This window comes from Elephas maximus, chromosome 17 (genome assembly GCF_024166365.1).
Source record: "Elephas maximus indicus isolate mEleMax1 chromosome 17, mEleMax1 primary haplotype, whole genome shotgun sequence".
NCBI classification, from domain to species: domain Eukaryota; kingdom Metazoa; phylum Chordata; class Mammalia; order Proboscidea; family Elephantidae; genus Elephas; species Elephas maximus.
This window is the reverse complement of record NC_064835.1, coordinates 29,451,902-29,468,284: the sequence shown is the minus strand read 5'-3', so window position 1 is coordinate 29,468,284 and position 16,383 is coordinate 29,451,902. Positions and strand designations below refer to the sequence as shown.

The window sequence follows — 16,383 nt, the reverse complement described above, 5'->3', positions numbered from 1 at the left end:
CCTCAGGACAATCAACTGTACAAAAACAAAAGGGCAGCATTTGCCTAAAAACAAAGTTCAGAAGGCAGGAAGGGGCAGGAAAGATGGGCAAATGGAAACGGGGAACCCAGGGAGGAAGGGGGTAGAATGCCGTCACATTGAGGGGATTGCAACTAATGTCACAAAATAAAATGAGTATAAGTTGTTGAATGCGAAACTGATTTGCTCTGTAAACTTTCACCGAAACCACAATAAAATGTTCAAAAAATAGCCGAACAAGATTCATGTAAAGTCAGATTTCTACAGTTCAAGTGCTCTTTTATCTTTGTCCAAAGTCTGCCCCCTATGTGTCAAGGCATAATCATTTTGTAAGGAACTACAAGTCATGCCCTGGTTCTCCCCAGCTTCCCACCCACTCAAGGGGGCCAAGTAAATTGAAAACTTGCTGAGAAGCCTGGTTAATTTTGGGGGCCAACAGGCTATGGGAAGGAAAGAAAATAAGTTTTAAAAGTAAATTCCAAGCCTTGGTGAGCCCACCCCAGCTGATATCCTGCAAATACGAACCACACAACTCTGTGTTGTTTGTGGCTGCCATCTGTTCTTGCTGGTTGGTGCCCATGCCACTCCATTTGTTAACTGTTTGAATATCAACCCTGTAAGCCCATACAGATGTCTTTCTAATCCATCCTCTCCCCTGGGGGGAAAGAAATAGAATCATCCTCTTGGTCACTCACCCATCAGCCCTTATTATTCTCCTGGGGTGGGCAGACATGTGGCTGTTGCTAGGCTTGGCATCAACTGTAAAATTCAGAACTAGGGATCTCGGTGTCCCTGTGATTGGGAAGTTTCAGGGGTGGAGGAAGATAGAAAAATATGTATTCAACTGAGCGTAGCTTTGCCTCCCTCGTGATGTACAGCTGCAGGAAAATAAAAAATCGAAGTGCACTCGGGAACATGATGGTTGGGAAATTAATATTTTAAAATGTGAGTTATGTCTTGCCAAAAATGTATACTGAAATGTTATACCAATGGTCAATAGCATCACAGGGTTTGAGTGCTACAGCCCAGCTGAGCATGGATAAAATACACAATAATAGCTCCAAAATATACTGCACTGCCATAAAATTTAAGTATTATGGGAACCGGCCAATTTAAGAGACTGTGAACTCCCTCACCCTAGAAGAGCGAAGGGGTGGTTATGACTTCCCCAGACAAGAGCCGCTCATGTTCTGGATGCCTCTGAGCTTGGCCCAGCACTGTTGCTAGTTAATGAGACTGTCTGGGCTCTTGGTCAGGGGTTTTCAGCCTTCAGTTAGGGACTGGGGTCTTTTTGATCAGTGGCCAAGAGAAGGCCCCAGGTCACCATAGATGGTCAGTAACTGGCCCTCTGGCATCCAGCTCCATGATAGTACAAGGGAGTGCCTTTCTGAGACCCAGGACTAGGTCCTGCTAAGTGCTGAAGGAACATGGACTCAAATGAGCTGGGCTCTGCTTCCTCTCCAACTGGACTCCATTTATAGGAAGAAGGTTGGGCCTCTTCTTGTATTTGCTCACTTGTTCCAAAAATAACACAATGATGATAGCGATAAAAAGTTGTTGTCATCGCCAGTTGTCATCAAGTCAATTCCTACTCATGGCGACCTCATGTGTGCAGAGTAAAACTGCACTATAGGGTTTTCAAGGCTGTGACCTTTCAGAAGCAGATCACCAGGCTTTTCTTCCAAGGAGCCTCTGGATGGTTTTGAACTGCTAACCTTTTGGCTAGTAGTCAAGCACTGAACTGTTTGTACCACCTAGGGGCATCAATAAAAACTTACATGCTCAATAAATACTGTTTGTTTTACTTGGATTCATAGTTAATGCCCATGGAGACAGCAGTCAGGAGATCGGACGACATATTGCATTGGGCAGATCTGCTGCAAAAGACCTCTTTAAAGTGTTGAAGAGCAAGGATGTCACTTTAAGGACTAAGGTGTGCCTGACCCAAGCCATAGTATTTTCAGTCACCTCATATGCATGCAAAAGCTGGACAGTGAATAAGGAAGACCAAAGAAGAACTGACACCTTTGAATTATGGTGTTGGCGAAGAATATTGAATACACCATGAATGTCCAGGGGAACAAACCGATCTGTCTTAAAGTACAGCCAGAGTGCTCCTTAGAGGTGGGGATTGCGAGACTTCATCTCACATCCTTTGGACATGTTGTCAGGAGGTACCAGAACCTGGAGAAGGACATCATGCTTGGTAAAGCAGAGAGTCAGCAAAAAAGAGGAAGACTCTCAACAAAGTAAATTGACACAGTGGCTGCAACAACGGGCTCAAGCATAGCAATCGTGAGGATGGCATGGGAGCAGGCAGTGTTCTGTTCTGTCGTACAGAGGGTCTCTGTGGGTTGGAGCTGACTCCACAGCACCTACGAACAACAGCAGCACTTGCCTGGTGAGGAAATGAGAAGAGTGGAAGTCAGTCTGATTCAGCAATTATTTGAGGAGCACTTAATACTCCAGAAGTTTTCGTATGGGGACACTGAGGCCCCGTGCTGGACCACTTCCTGAGGGAGGTCTTGTTCTCTCCTGTCTTAGCTCTGAGGCTCCATTCAGTCTACCAGGAATGACACATTCATTGAAGACCTAAATGCCTTTCTGGTCACAAAGACTGGAAAAATCAGTCAAACAAAGTCACAGTTGAGAAAGAAATCGACTCAAACCTATAAGCAATCCCAACGCATGGGATTCTGTCTCCTAACCCACAAGCTACCCGACCACTGTCTGTCCTCCCTTCTAAAGGCGGGTTTCTCTTTGGCTGTACCACCTCACTGTCCTTTTTATTTAAACTAGGATTTATATACTATTTAGTATGTGTCAGGCACTTTACATATTTGTTATTGTTGTTAGCTGCCCTGGTGATGCGGTAGTTAAGTGTTTGGCTGCTAACCAAAAGGTCGGCAGTTCAAATCCACCAGGCACTCCTTGAAAACCCTATGGGGTAGTTCTGCTTTGTCCTATAGGGTCATTATGAGTCAGGATCAACTCAAAAGAAACAGGTTTGGTTTTGGTTTTGGCCATCAAATTGGCCCCTACTTATGGCAACCCTACACACAATGGAACAAAATGCTGTCCGGTCCTGCACCATCCCCATGAAACCCCCCATCAAACCATTGTAATCCATAGGTTTTCATTGTTGGCTTTATGGAATTAGATTGCCAGGCCTTTCTTCCTAGTCTGTTTTAGTCTGGAAGCTCCACTGAAACCTGTTCACCATCACAGCAACACACAAGCCTCCACCGACAGACGGGTGGTAGCTGTGCATGAGGTATGTTGGGCAGGAATCAAACCCAGGTCCCCCACGTGGAAGGCAAGAATTCTACCACTGAACCGCCCTCACCATAACCCTCTGAGATACCAGTATTATCCCCATTTTACTGATAAGGAAACTAAGGCACAAAGAGGTTAAAATAACTTACCCAAGGCAACAGAGCTAAAAGTGATAGAGCTAGCATTTGAACCCAGGCAATCTGGCTGTAGAATACAGACTCTGAATAATTTGTCTCCCCAGGGATTAGCGAGGGGGAGTAATGATACTGTGGAAGGAGCTAGAACTTCGTCAGAATCCATGCTTCTGGGTGCGTGTTTTTCAAAGATGCTGCCAATCCTTGGGAGAGCATCACAGCTCATTGCCTAATTAGGCAAATACAAACAAACCCATCACTGATGTTTTCAGCAGCTCATGAGAATGAAATCCTGCTGCTGATAGCTTGCAAGACAACAAAAACACAAGCTCCAGCCAAGATGCCTGCAGGAGACCAGGGACTAATCACAGGACAGCAGAATCCAGAAGCTGGGCTAGAAGAGCTGGGGGCGATGAGCCAGCTGCACCGAGGGCAGAGGCAGCAGGAAGAGGGCTGCAACAGAATCCATTTCCAGCCTTTGCCCTGGCCCTGGGAGGAGCCAGCTTAACTTACCTGGGCTCCTTCCCAAAGCTCAGCAGAAGGCAGGAAGGGCAGGCAGGCGGGGCGCAGTACTCTTGGGGTCATGGCTGACTGCCTGGTGAGCATCCCTGGCCAGGCCTGTGCAATTGGGCAGGGCTATTGGATGACACGGTGGGGACAATGGCAGCCATGCCAACATGAACCCAAGGCCTCAGCTGTACAGGAAGCACCCCAAAAGCATGCTAGGGAGTCTGGAGGGGAAACACGGTTACCTCCAGTGACCAGGAACGGCTCCACCCAAGGGAACCCAGCCCCACCTCTGTAAGACCCTTAGCTTACAGAGATGGATGGGGCCATCTAGTGAAATCTTTCATCCAGTGTAGAAATCTTCTCTGCAGCATCCCTGATGGCTGATTCCTCCGTCTCTATTTGAATATAGACAGTGATAGGGACCTCACTACCTCTTCTAGCCAGGTAGAACACTATTGGACCCCTCAAAGTCCCCTGGTGGCACAAGTCGTTTACCATCAGCTGCTAACCTAAACGTTCAAACCCACTCAGCAGCTCTGTGGAAAAAAAGGCCTGGCAAACTGCCTCCGTAAAGATTACAGCCTTGAAAACCCTATGGAGCAGTTGTACTCTGTCACACTAGGGTCGCCACGACTCAGAACTGACTCAATGGCAATGGGCCCACTTGTTAAATTGGCCCATTGATGCTAGCATTGTCCTCGGGAGGTGTGTGAAGAAGTCCAGCCCACACAAAGGGACTCTGAATGTTTGAAGGGAGAACTGCTATCTCTCTGTCTGTCCCTGTTGCTCTGTCTCTCTCACTTGCTTGAGGCCAGATATGTCCAGTGCTGCCCCCCCGCCCCCCCCCCCCCCGGCTCTGTGGCACATTTCTGAGGACTTGCACTGTCCTGGCAAAGATGCTTCAGAAAGAGGATCGGTTAGGGACTGACAAGAGCGTGGGCAGAGGCAGAAGGGCAGCCGCTGAGGAAAGAAGGGGACCAGGACAGGGAGGGAGTATGAGGGGTGTCCAGAAGTAAATCCACAGCTGTGAGGGGTCGGAGTAGGAAGGGCAGAGCTCAGGTGAAAGGAATGATGGACAATAGATCCTGCTGGGAGAAAGTAAGGAGGTTTAGGTTCCGAGACCAGGGAAAAAGAGGTCTGCCAAACCTGGTCAGCCACAACTTCTGTTGGCATTTATATTCAACTCTACACAGTGGCAGGAAATCTGATAAATGATTTATCGTCCTCCAGTTTTTATTTATCTTTTATTCATCGCCAACAGTATAAGGGGCCCAAATTCCTAAGTGTCCTGAGTGGCTCATAAGTACTTAATCACGCCCCGGGATTTGGAGGTCAGTAGTAGGAATGTCTAAAGAAGGCCCACCATGGTTCAGAGTGACCAGAGGAGCCCAGGCACTGGTAAAACCAAAACCCACTGCCGTCAAGTAGAACGGCTCCAGAGTTTCCAAGGAGCGCCCTGGTGGACTCGAACAGCCGACCTTTTGGTTAACAGCCTTAGCTCTTAACCGCTATGCCACCAAGGTTTCCAGGCACTGATAGGAGGGACCTAAATTTCTACTTCCTGTCCATCCAGGAACAAAACTTTTCCCCCAAAGTCACTCTTGAGCTTTTTCCATAGGTGTTTTTTCTTCCTTCTCATTCTCTCACTGTCTTCTCTCTGTCTCTCAATCTCAGTCCGGCCCTGGCTGTCTCTCTCTCTGTCTCTCTGGATGTCTCATCAGAACGCATGTCTCCTCTCCAAACCCCAGTGCCGAACTTTCCACTTTCCAGAGTAACGCCCCAGCTGTGAGGGTCCCCCTTAGCATTTCAATCTTTCCTCCCTCCTTCCCTCCTTAATAATGCTGCTGTTCACTCTGCCAAGTCAGCCCCAGCTCCTGGCGACCGTGTGCACAATGGAATGAAACACTGCCTGATCCTGTGCCATTCCTTTGGTCAATTGTGGATCAGGTCTGTTGTGATCCACAGGGTTTGCACTGGCTGATTTTCAGAAGTAGATCACCAGGCCTTTCTTCCCAGTCTGTCTTAGTCTGGAAGCTCCACTGAAACCTGTTCAGCATCACAGCCACACTCAAGCCTCCATGATGGACAAGTGGCGGCTATACATGAGGTGCATCGGCTTCCCTCGGCTTTCCTTAACACACACACATGCTGCTCCAACACTCTGGGAAACTCCTGGTTTTGTTCTTCTGGCCCTGCTATCAGGGCCCTGAGCAATCGCCTGCCCTGCCAGCCTGGAGGACCCAGCCTGTGGCCAGGCCTCCCACTGCTCGGCCTGTTTACCATGAATGTCTCCTTCACCCCTGATAGGCTACTGTCTCCACAGGTTACCCACAGTACCTGGTGGTAGGGAATCACCTGTCAGGAGAGCATCACCTGAAGATTCTGCGAGCAGAGCTGCAAGACGATGCTGTGTATGAATGCCAGGCCATCCAGGCTGCCATCCGGTCCCGCCCAGCACGCCTCACTGTCCTGGGTAAGAACCGCTCTGCATATGGAGGGGAGAGAGAGGACGCAAAGGTGGTGAGGATACTATGGGAAGCCCCAGTGGCTCCAGTGGCGTCACTAGGGTTGGCATCACCCAAGGCAGTAACTCATGGTGTCACCCCTCCTCCCCGACACCCGAAGTGGACAGGGCCGGCCAGTGGAACCCACCCACCTCCGTGGGCAGAGCAGCCTGGCCCCTGCCCCCACCATAGGTCAAAGCTGCCCTGCGCCTCCCAGCCCCAACCCCTCAGCTCCGCCACAGCTCCTCCACTCTCCCATTGGCCAAGGCAGAGACCCTCTTCTCTGCCCAGTGGCCGTGAAGCCTGGGGTCCTTTCAGTGTCAGCTCCTCTGACAGTGTCAGTGGGTAGGTCCACAGTCCCTGCACCACCCTAGTGGTGCCACTGAATGGCTCCACTTCAGAAGGCTCCTTCCAGCCAGACTGGGGGGTACTCCCCACTGGGCAAAACCCAAGGCATCATCCCACAGAGCTCAAGCACTGTGCTTCCATCACATCTGAATCCTCCTCTCCCCACAAAATGGGAAAAAGTAAAGGCTCCTGCGCTAGGAAATCCGAGAGCCGATGCCCAACCCTGCTGTGCTTGACTCCAACTCAGGGAGCAAACGAGGGCTCCTGGAAGCGTCTTGATTCCACCAGAGGGCATGTTCTGTGTGGCTGCCCTCTGCCAGGTCCTGTGCTGGCCACAGAGACAGGCAAATGTGGCACTCCTGGTGGGGGACTCATGGTCCTGAGTCCCTGCATTCTGTACTAACCTCCGTGTCTGTCCTATCTATCCACCACTCTGCCAAAATCAGCCTCAGGCTTGTTTCTCCCCATGATTTCAGGGTCCATGGGGACCACTGGTAACCCAACTTTTCTCCCCACCCTTCACTGCTCCCCAGGCATCCTGCTCTCAGATGGAAAATGGGGCTGCCCTAAATCACTCCTCGGAAGACTCATTCCAGGCCCCGATCCCAGTGGCACCTTCCCCTTGGTCTGTCTTCACCTCTTCTTCCCAGGGGCCCCGTGCGCTGGGCATCCTCCCTGAAAAGGCCCCCACTCCTTCTCTCAGGCAGACGTGGGAATGGGCCCAGTGACCTCTTAAACTGCCTTGCTCATTTAGAGTCCAGCCCTGCGGTCTCCCTCCTGTAGCCAGATGAGGTTGAGGACCAGGGCCCGTGGGACGAGCCTTGCACATTGGTGATAATAGCTCACGTTTGCATAGTGCTCTGCATCTCTCCCATAGTACCTTCACAAGCCTCATCTCAGCTGCTGCTGCTACGACCCACCAGAGAAACTGAGGCTCAGAGAAGTAAGGGGCATCACCCAGGGTCCCCCACTGGGAGAGGTGGAGCCTGGTGAGAACCTGCTTCCTGCAGCCCTCACGGACCCTCCGCTCCTGAGTCTGTCCGGGCCAGTGGAGGATGAGCACAGGCAGACAGACAGAAGTGTGATTCTCCCCACCCCTCTCTTCGCAACTGTCGTGAGGGTTTCACAACTGGGTGGGCAGCTGGGGCGCTGCCTCCTTGCCAGGCAGACAAGCCACACGGCTGCTCCAAGATGAAGTATTTAAGAGGGTGTCAGGTTATCTTCAGATCTACACAGCCTAACACACCAGGACAGATTATTCCAACCACTGCAGCAGACAGGCCCAGGGGAACACTTAACCAGTTCTGAGCTTGGCTTCTTGAGACAGGGAGGAGGACCTTCAGGCCAGCCATGGAAACCTCCGTGCCTCCTCTGGTCTGCGATGAGGAAATCAACCCACCCAGCAGGGTAAATGCCCCTGGATGCCTGGCCACAAACAGACCTTTAGAAGAGGAACCTGGCTACTAAAGGGAGAGGTGACGAAAATGGCAATGGGTCTGATTTACAGTGCAGGGGTGCGAGAGGAAGGGAGCAGGATTTAAGACCTAACAGTTTGTCTGATTTTGAGAATGGCAAAATGCCAGAACAAGATTTGCTATGGGGTATTGTAGGGTCTTCAACTTCAGAGAGTGCCAAGGGGTGCTAGAATGAGGGGACCCGCAGCCTGTTTGCTCCGCTGACTTCCCGACCAGAATAGAACTGTGTTCCATTGGGTTTTCTGGGCTGTAATCTTTATGAAAACAGACACCAGGCCTTTCTTCCACAGTCTCACTGGGTGGGCTCGAACTACCAACCTTTAGATTGGTAGTCAAGCACAATCCTCTTGTGCCACCCAGGGACCTTCCTCTGACTTCACCCAGGACCTAAAACAGATGGGGTCACACCTTGTCCTTAAGTTGTATTAGAGCTTCACCCAGTAAAACCAAACCATCTGCAGGTCTCTGCCCCCTTAACATCTCAGTTACAGTACAATATCCACAGTATTCCAAATGCACTCAGATAAGGAAATTGAGAGGCAGAGGGCCTCCCATGAAGCCCCACAGCTTCATGAATATTCAAGAGACTCCAGATTTTCCAGCAGCCTGCATTCCTGAAGGCCAGCAGAGCCATGCTTGTCTGCTGATGAAGAGCCCGACTGTGAGAGTGAGGCCTGGGATCTGATTTGAACAGACCTCATTTTGTCTCAGGTCACATCTAAAGGACACTCACTCCCCTTCCTCTATGGGGCATGGCCTGTACTGCCCTCTGACACACAGCTGGGTTTGGGGAGGTGCATGTTGTATTCCAGTCTGGAGATCAGTTGAACAGAGAGGAGGGGGCATTTCCAGGAGGTCCAGCAGCATCGCCCAGTGGAATTCCTGAGAGCCAGAGAGGGGGCCTGAGCAGTTATCCATCCATCTGCCTTTTATGCAGACACCACGAAAACCATTCGCTGTAAACGAACTAAGCCCCAGGCAAGCAAGAGCTTCCCCAGACCCTGCCTACAGTCCCCCCTCACTCCTGGGGCACCCTAGGTCCTGGCCCTCAGCTGGTCCAGCAGAACTCTGCCTGCTGAGTCTCCCATGGCATAGAGCACCCCCTACTGCCCTGGACGGAGGCCCTGCATGCAGCAGCAGACCAGCTGGTGGGAAGGGTCTTTGCTCAGCAGCAGAGGGCAGACAGAGCAGCTGTTCAGCAGAGGAGAGGGAGAAAGGTGTTTCTCCACCCTGGCCAGCCACCCTTCCCAACCAAGACCCCATCTGCTTTGCTATGACTTCTCAGCCAGGGAAAATGTCCCAGCTGGTTCCCCGAAGGGGGCTGCCTTCCCTGCGTTCCAGGAATGAGAAGGCTTCCTAATTTAGCCTGTATTTGCCTGAGATAGATTTTTAATTAAATAAAGTAAGAGCCTGATTAGAACCTGCAGAAGATGCAAGAGCAGAATCGGATGGTATTCTGCAAAATTGCAAAGCAGACACTTTGGCCGGAACTGAGGGAGGCCCCCAGGGTCTTCCATCAAAGCACCAAGTGAGGAGGGCAAATATTAGAAATTATGTAGCCAACAGATGTGCATTGTTAAAATAGGCATCTGCCGGCAGCCTGCTCAGAGAAGCCAGAGGGCCAGCTCACGGAGCCTGCTGGGCTCCGGGGATGGCGTGGGGACATGGGCCTCAGCAGCCAGGCCTAGAGTCACAGACATATTAATTAGCGCTGTGTTTCTAGCTCTCAGATGCAATCAGGCAAGGAACAACTTGGAGCTATGCACTTGCTACCCCTGGAGGCAGAGGGAGGGAGTGAGGGAATGGAGAAGGGGAAGGGCCTGAGCTGGGGAAGCTGAGGTGACGGAAGACATAGCATACCTGCACCCCATGGTCCCGCTGCATTCCCTCAGTGAGCCAGCCTGCAGCACAAGACCATGCCTGGACTCAGACCAGGTCATGACAGGCTCCTTTCAGCCCCTAGAACAGCTCAGGAAGCATGGTGTCAGGAAAAGGGTAGCAAACCTGGAGGTCACAGTCTTGGTCCTACCACTAAACGGCTGTGCAACTTGACCCTCAATCTCTTGAGGTCTCAGTTTTCTCATCTGTAAAATGGAAGGTGGAGATAAAAAAAAAAGATGGTCTCTAAGAACTTTTCAGTTCCCAAAAGGCCATGACTTGTACTGTAAGGAGTCCAACATACTGCACCAACTATTTCAGTGTCCTGTCACCCACTGGAACCTGGATTCAAGTAGTAACAGGCACAAAAGATAACCGATAAGGGTGGGTTAGAAAGCATCCCATTTTGAGGTCGAAAGATTGGACCTCTCAAAGTCCTGTCCAGCCCTGAGCTTCTGAAGTTGGTTGTGTACCCTAATCCCAGAGTTCTCCCTGCAAAGACCTTCAGAACCAGCTTCCATGTGTACCTAGCCATCACTGCAGAGACTCAGCTTAGTTGGCATCACAGGACCCCCATGCACATGTTCAGACTGGTGGAAGAAGAGTCCTGGGCTGGGAAGTAGAATGCCCCCCTACAGCTTACTAACTGGGTGACCTTGGGCAAGGCCTTTAGGGCTGGACTGGGCCTTCTTTGGTTCTCTACACCCAGCCCTTAGCACAGGATAAACAGACAGACAGATAGACACACAGACAAGTGGGTAGGTAAGTAGATAGGTAGGTAGATAGATGGATAGGTAGAAACCAAGGAGTTAGAGGACCTGGAGCAGGGAGAAAATGGGTGCCAAGGATTGGATCAACAAACATTTACTGAGCACATATTGTATGCCCAGCACCAATTTAGGCACTTGGGGATTATCAGTAAAAGAAAGAGAAAACTGCCCCCACCCTACTGGAGTTTGTGTTCTGGAAGGGGGAAAGAGTCAATAAATAATCAACATATTAAACAAGTAAATTGTGTAGGATGTTAGATGGTAATAAGTGCTATAAAAAAAGAAAAAGTAGAGCAGGGTAAGGGGGATCAGAAGTAGGTGGGAGAATATTGAATGTCAGATTAATTATTAAAAAGGATATTTTCCCAGTATCCTTCCCCATTTCCCTCTTCTTCCTGGCCCGTTCTAATATTAACTCTACCATCTTGTGACTCCCAGTAGAAATAATGTTTCCTAAATCAACATGAATTATTTAATGATGGAGACTATGTCAATTCAAATAATGAGGGTTTCTCTCAAAATGCTACCAAGCCCCAGATTCTGAGAGGGACAAACAGATAAGGTCCAAATGTGTCCTTAACTTGTCTTTGCAAAACTCAATCTCCCTTGGCCTCTCCTCCACCACGGGAACAGCAGGGCGCAGGACTCCTAAGTCCACAGCATTAGCCAAGCAGACCAGTTGCCATCGAGTTGACCCCAACTCATGGAGACACCCTGTGTGTCAGAGTAGAACTATGCTCGAGAGGGTTTTCAGTGTCTGATTTTTCAGAAGTAGATGGCCAAGCCTTTATTCCAAGGCTCCTATAGGTGGACTTGAACTTCCAACTTCCTGTTAGTAGCTGAACATGTTAACCATTTGCACCACCCAGGGACAGCATTAGCAGCATCCCCTAACTCCCAGGTCCTAATCTTCTGGGTACAAGGGGTCCACAGAGGGGTAGTGAATAACTCAGGTCATACAGCAAGGGAAGACAGAAATGAAATAGAGCCCAAGAGCTCTGACACCTAAAACCATTCTTTCAGATGCTGGTCCTGAGAACCCTAGCCATGGTCACCCTGACATAGAAAGGCAAGTCAAGAGGAGGTGGTCTGCCCAGTCCTTCAGGGATGAGAAAACTTTTCCTAGAAAAAAGCCCAAGCTCCTTGCCCTGGTGCATGAGGCCCCTGAAGCCTGCCCTCTGCTTCCTCTCCAGCCCAGCTCCACCACCACCCTGCTCCAGTGACAGGGGTCTGCTCCCAGCTCCCTTCATGTACCCTGCCTGTGCTTCCACCCTGGAATGCCCCTCCCACCTTCTCCCCTTGGCTCACTGTAGCTCACCTATCAAGTTAATCGTAGACATCACCTCTTTCAGAAAGCCTTCTGGGCCCGCGTGGCCTGTCTGTCTTCTCTGTGCTCCCTTAGCCTCTGCACATACCTCCATGACACACCCAACCCAGGACCTCCATGACACACCCAACCCAGGACCTCCATGGCTACCCAACCCAGGACCTCCCTCACACACCCAACCCAGGACCTCCCTCACACACCCAACCCAGGACCTCCCTCACACACCCAACCTAGGACCTCCATCACACACCTTACCCAGTACTTACATCACATACCCAACACAGGACCTCCCTCACACACCCAACCCAGTACCTCCATCACACACCCAACCTAGGACCTCCCTCACACACCCAACCCAGGACCTCCCTCACACACCCAACCCAGGACCTCCCTCACACACCCAACCCAGGACCTCCCTCACACACCCAACCCAGGACCTCCCTCACACACCCAACCTAGGACCTCCCTCACACACCCAACCCAGGACCTCCCTCACACACCCAACCTAGGACCTCCATCACACACCTTACCCAGTACCTACATCACATACCCAACACAGGACCTCCCTCACACACCCAACCCAGTACCTCCATCACACACCCAACCCAGTACCTCCATCACACACCCAACCTAGGACCTCCCTCACACACCCAACCCAGGACCTCCCTCACACACCCAACCTAGGACCTCTTAGGACCTCCATCACACACCTTACCCAGTACTTACATCACATACCCAACCCAGGACCTTCCTCACGCACCCAAACCAGGACCTCCCTCACACACCCAACTTATTACGTTGAGAGTAAGATTTACATATCTGTTTTCCTCACTGGGCTTCTTGGGGTGGGGCTGTGTATGTTTACCTTTGCATCCCTCATGCCCAGTACTGCCTGGAACACACACGAAGTACTTAAGTGTGTCCTATGGTTATTGAAAGAACAGGGCTTGGGCCAACTGGAGGGGTGGGGAGTGGCTTAGTCTGGGTTCTCTAGAGGAGGAAAAAGGTGTATATAAATACAGAGAGAGATTTACTTCAAGAAAATGGTTCACACAGTTGTGGCACTGCTAAGTTGAAGACCTCTGCTGGCTCACGGGGTTGTACAGGCTGGTGAATTCAAAATCTGCACGTCAGGTGGCAGGCTGGGGACTTTCGCAGGCTTAAGAATACAGGGTCAAGAGAGAAAGCATGCTTTGCAAGAACATCCATTTATATACTGGAGGCAGGCAGCATTTCCAAGGAAACTCCCCTTTCAACTAGTGAACTGATCACATCGGATCATATCATGGAAAGTGATTACATTATATTACATTATGGAAGAACAACCAGTCCAGTGTCTGCCAAACCACTGAGAATCATAGTCTAGCCAACTTGACACCTCACATTAACCATCGCAGGGAGTTTAAACCCTGTGCCTCAGTTTCTTCATGTGTAAAATGGGAGAAAGAATCCTACCTACGTTCATAGAGTTATCGTTGTTGTTGGCTGCCGTTGAGTTGGCCCCTGACTCATAGTGACATGGTGACACCACGCACAATGGGACGAAACGCTGCCTGGTCATGAGCCATCCCCAGGATTGGTTGTGGATCAGACCATCATGATCCATAGGGTTTTCATTGGCTAATTTTCAGAAGTGAATCACCAGGCCTTTTTATCTAGTCCATCTTAGTCTAGAAGCTCTGCTAAACCTGTCCAGCATTATAGAAACACAAAAGTCCCCGCTGACATAGGAGAGTAGTGGCTGTGCATGAGGTGGGTTGGCTGGAAATCGAACCCAGGTCTTCCTCATGGAAGGCGAGAGTTTTACCACTGAACCACCAACAACCTCTCATAGGGTTGTAGACAGGTTTTGATGAAATACTACATGCAAAGCACTTCTCAGACCAGTACCTGATCCATAGCAAGGCATATAAGTGTTGGCTCTTATTATTGTAATTGCCGTTCTCATTATTATTTCTGTCATATTAAGGGAAACCAACAAGTGGCTCCTCTGTGTCCTAAAGAAGCTTTTCCATCCAGCAACAAGGCAGAAAGACCTGACCGCGGCAGGCCGCGCCTGGGCGCTCAGGCCTGGGAAGACAAGCAGAACTGATTTCCTTATCTCCTTATTAAGTGTGTTTTGCCTGGGCCCTGGCCTGGTCTTAGGTGCTCTATCTCATTTGTGCCATGTGCCTGTTTTCTGCCACATTCATCACCCTGGTGTCGCCCCCAAATAGGGTCAGCAAGCAAGCCAGAGATGGAAGAAAGGAGCCAAAAGGCCTCCTTATCTCCTGAAGTTCCATATGGGAGGAGGTGGCTGAGCTATTGTGCACGTCACCCGCAGATGCCCCACCCTGCCGCCAGCTCCTTCCTACTCCCTGCCTGCTACTCTGCCCCTCCTTGGTGGCCCAGGACCACCCCCAGTGTCCCCCGGGAAAGAAGAAGATTCCCCGTCTCCTCCTCTCTTTAGCCAGCAGACTGCACACCTTCTTCACTCTCTCAGTTTAAGCCTGTACCTACCTGTACCAACAGGTTATAAGGCTTCGGGGTCATTGAGTTACCTTCCAAAAACTCAAACCAAACCCATTGTCATCCAGCCAATTCCTACTCATACTGACCCCATGTGATAGAGTAGAACTGCTCCATAGGATTTTCTTGGTTGTAATCCTTGGGTTTTTTTTCAATCCTTACGAAAGTAGATTGCCAGGCCTTGCTTCCATGGCACCACTGGGTGGGTTCGAACTGCCAACCTTTCAGTTATTAATCAAGGGCAAACCATTTGTGCCATCCAGGATATCTTGAGTACCTTCAGCTGACTAACAGTCTCTCTTTTCTAAATTATATTAACAGCTCCCTGAGGGTTGGAGAGCCTGGCCTCTGAGGTCTTCACCTTGTGTTTGATGCCATATGCCTTCCTGAGTAGATGTGCACACAGTTGGTGATGGGGTGGGTGCTGAGATAGGTCTCCCTGAGTAGCTATGCACACAGTTGGTGATGGGGTGGGTGCCGAGATAGAAGGCTCCCTGAGTAGCTGTGCACAGAGTTGGTGATGGGGTGGGTGCTGAGACAGAAGGCCTCCCTGAGTAGCTGTGCTGAGATAGAAGGCTCCCTGAGTAGCTGTAGGTGCTGAGATAGAAGCTTCCCTGAGTAGCTGTGCACACAGTTGGTGATGGGGTGGGTGCTGAGATAGGTCTCCCTGAGTAGCTATGCACACAGTTGGTGATGGGGTGGGTGCCTAGATAGAAGGCTCCCTGAGTAGCTGTGCACAGAGTTGGTGATGGGGTGGGTGCTGAGACAGAAGGCCTCCCTGAGTAGCTGTGCTGAGATAGAAGGCTCCCTGAGTAGCTGTAGGTGCTGAGATAGAAGTTTCCCTGAGTAGCTGTGCACACAGTTGGTAAGGGAGTGGGTGGTGATATAGCAGCCTCCCTGAGTAGCTGTGCACACAGTTGGTGATGGGGTGGGTGGTGAGATAGAAGCCTCCCTGAGTAGCTGTGCACACAGTTGGTGACGGGGTGGGTGGTGAGATAGAAGCCTCCCTGAGTAGCTGTGCACACAGTTGATGATGGGGTGGGTGGTAGGATAGAAGCCTCCCTGAGTAGCTGTGCACACAGTTGGTGATGGGGTGGGTGGTGAGATAGAAGGCTCCCTGAGTAGCTGGTCACACAGTTGGTGATGGGGTGGGTGCTGCGATAGGTCCCCGAGTAGCCATGGACACAGTTGGTGATGGGGTAGGTGGTGAGATAGAAGCCTTCCTGAGTAGCTGTACACACAGATGATGATGGGTGGGTGGTGAGATAGGCCCCTGAGTAGCTGTGGACACACTTGGTGATGGAGTGGGTGCTGAGATAGAAGCCTCCCTGAGTACCTGTGCACATAGCTGGTGACAAGGTTGTGAGATAGAAGGCTTCCTAAGTAGCTGTGCACACAGTTGGTGACAGGGTGGGTCGTGAAATAGAAGGCACCCTGAGTAGCTGTGGATACAGTTGGTGATGGGGTGGGTGTTGAGATAGAAGCCTCCCTGAGTACCTGTGCACACAGTTGGTGATGGGGTGGGTGCTGAGATAGGTCCCTGAGTAGCTGTGCACACAGTTGATGATGGGGTGGGTGGTGAGATAGAAGCCTCCCTGAGTAGCTGTGCGTACAGTTGGTGGTGGGGCGGGTGCT

The 16,383-nt window shown here is 50.8% G+C and overlaps 1 protein-coding gene across 1 annotated transcript in view; it reads left to right on the top strand.

Annotated features, from left to right (window-relative positions):
• Window positions 1–16,383, top strand: part of KIRREL3 (kirre like nephrin family adhesion molecule 3) — a 173,328-nt gene that overhangs the window by 64,009 nt on the left and 92,936 nt on the right. The window contains exon 4 of the mRNA XM_049857550.1: window positions 6,262–6,411. Coding sequence (XP_049713507.1) covers window positions 6,262–6,411 — 150 coding nt within the window. The remainder of the gene's footprint in view (window positions 1–6,261; window positions 6,412–16,383) is intronic.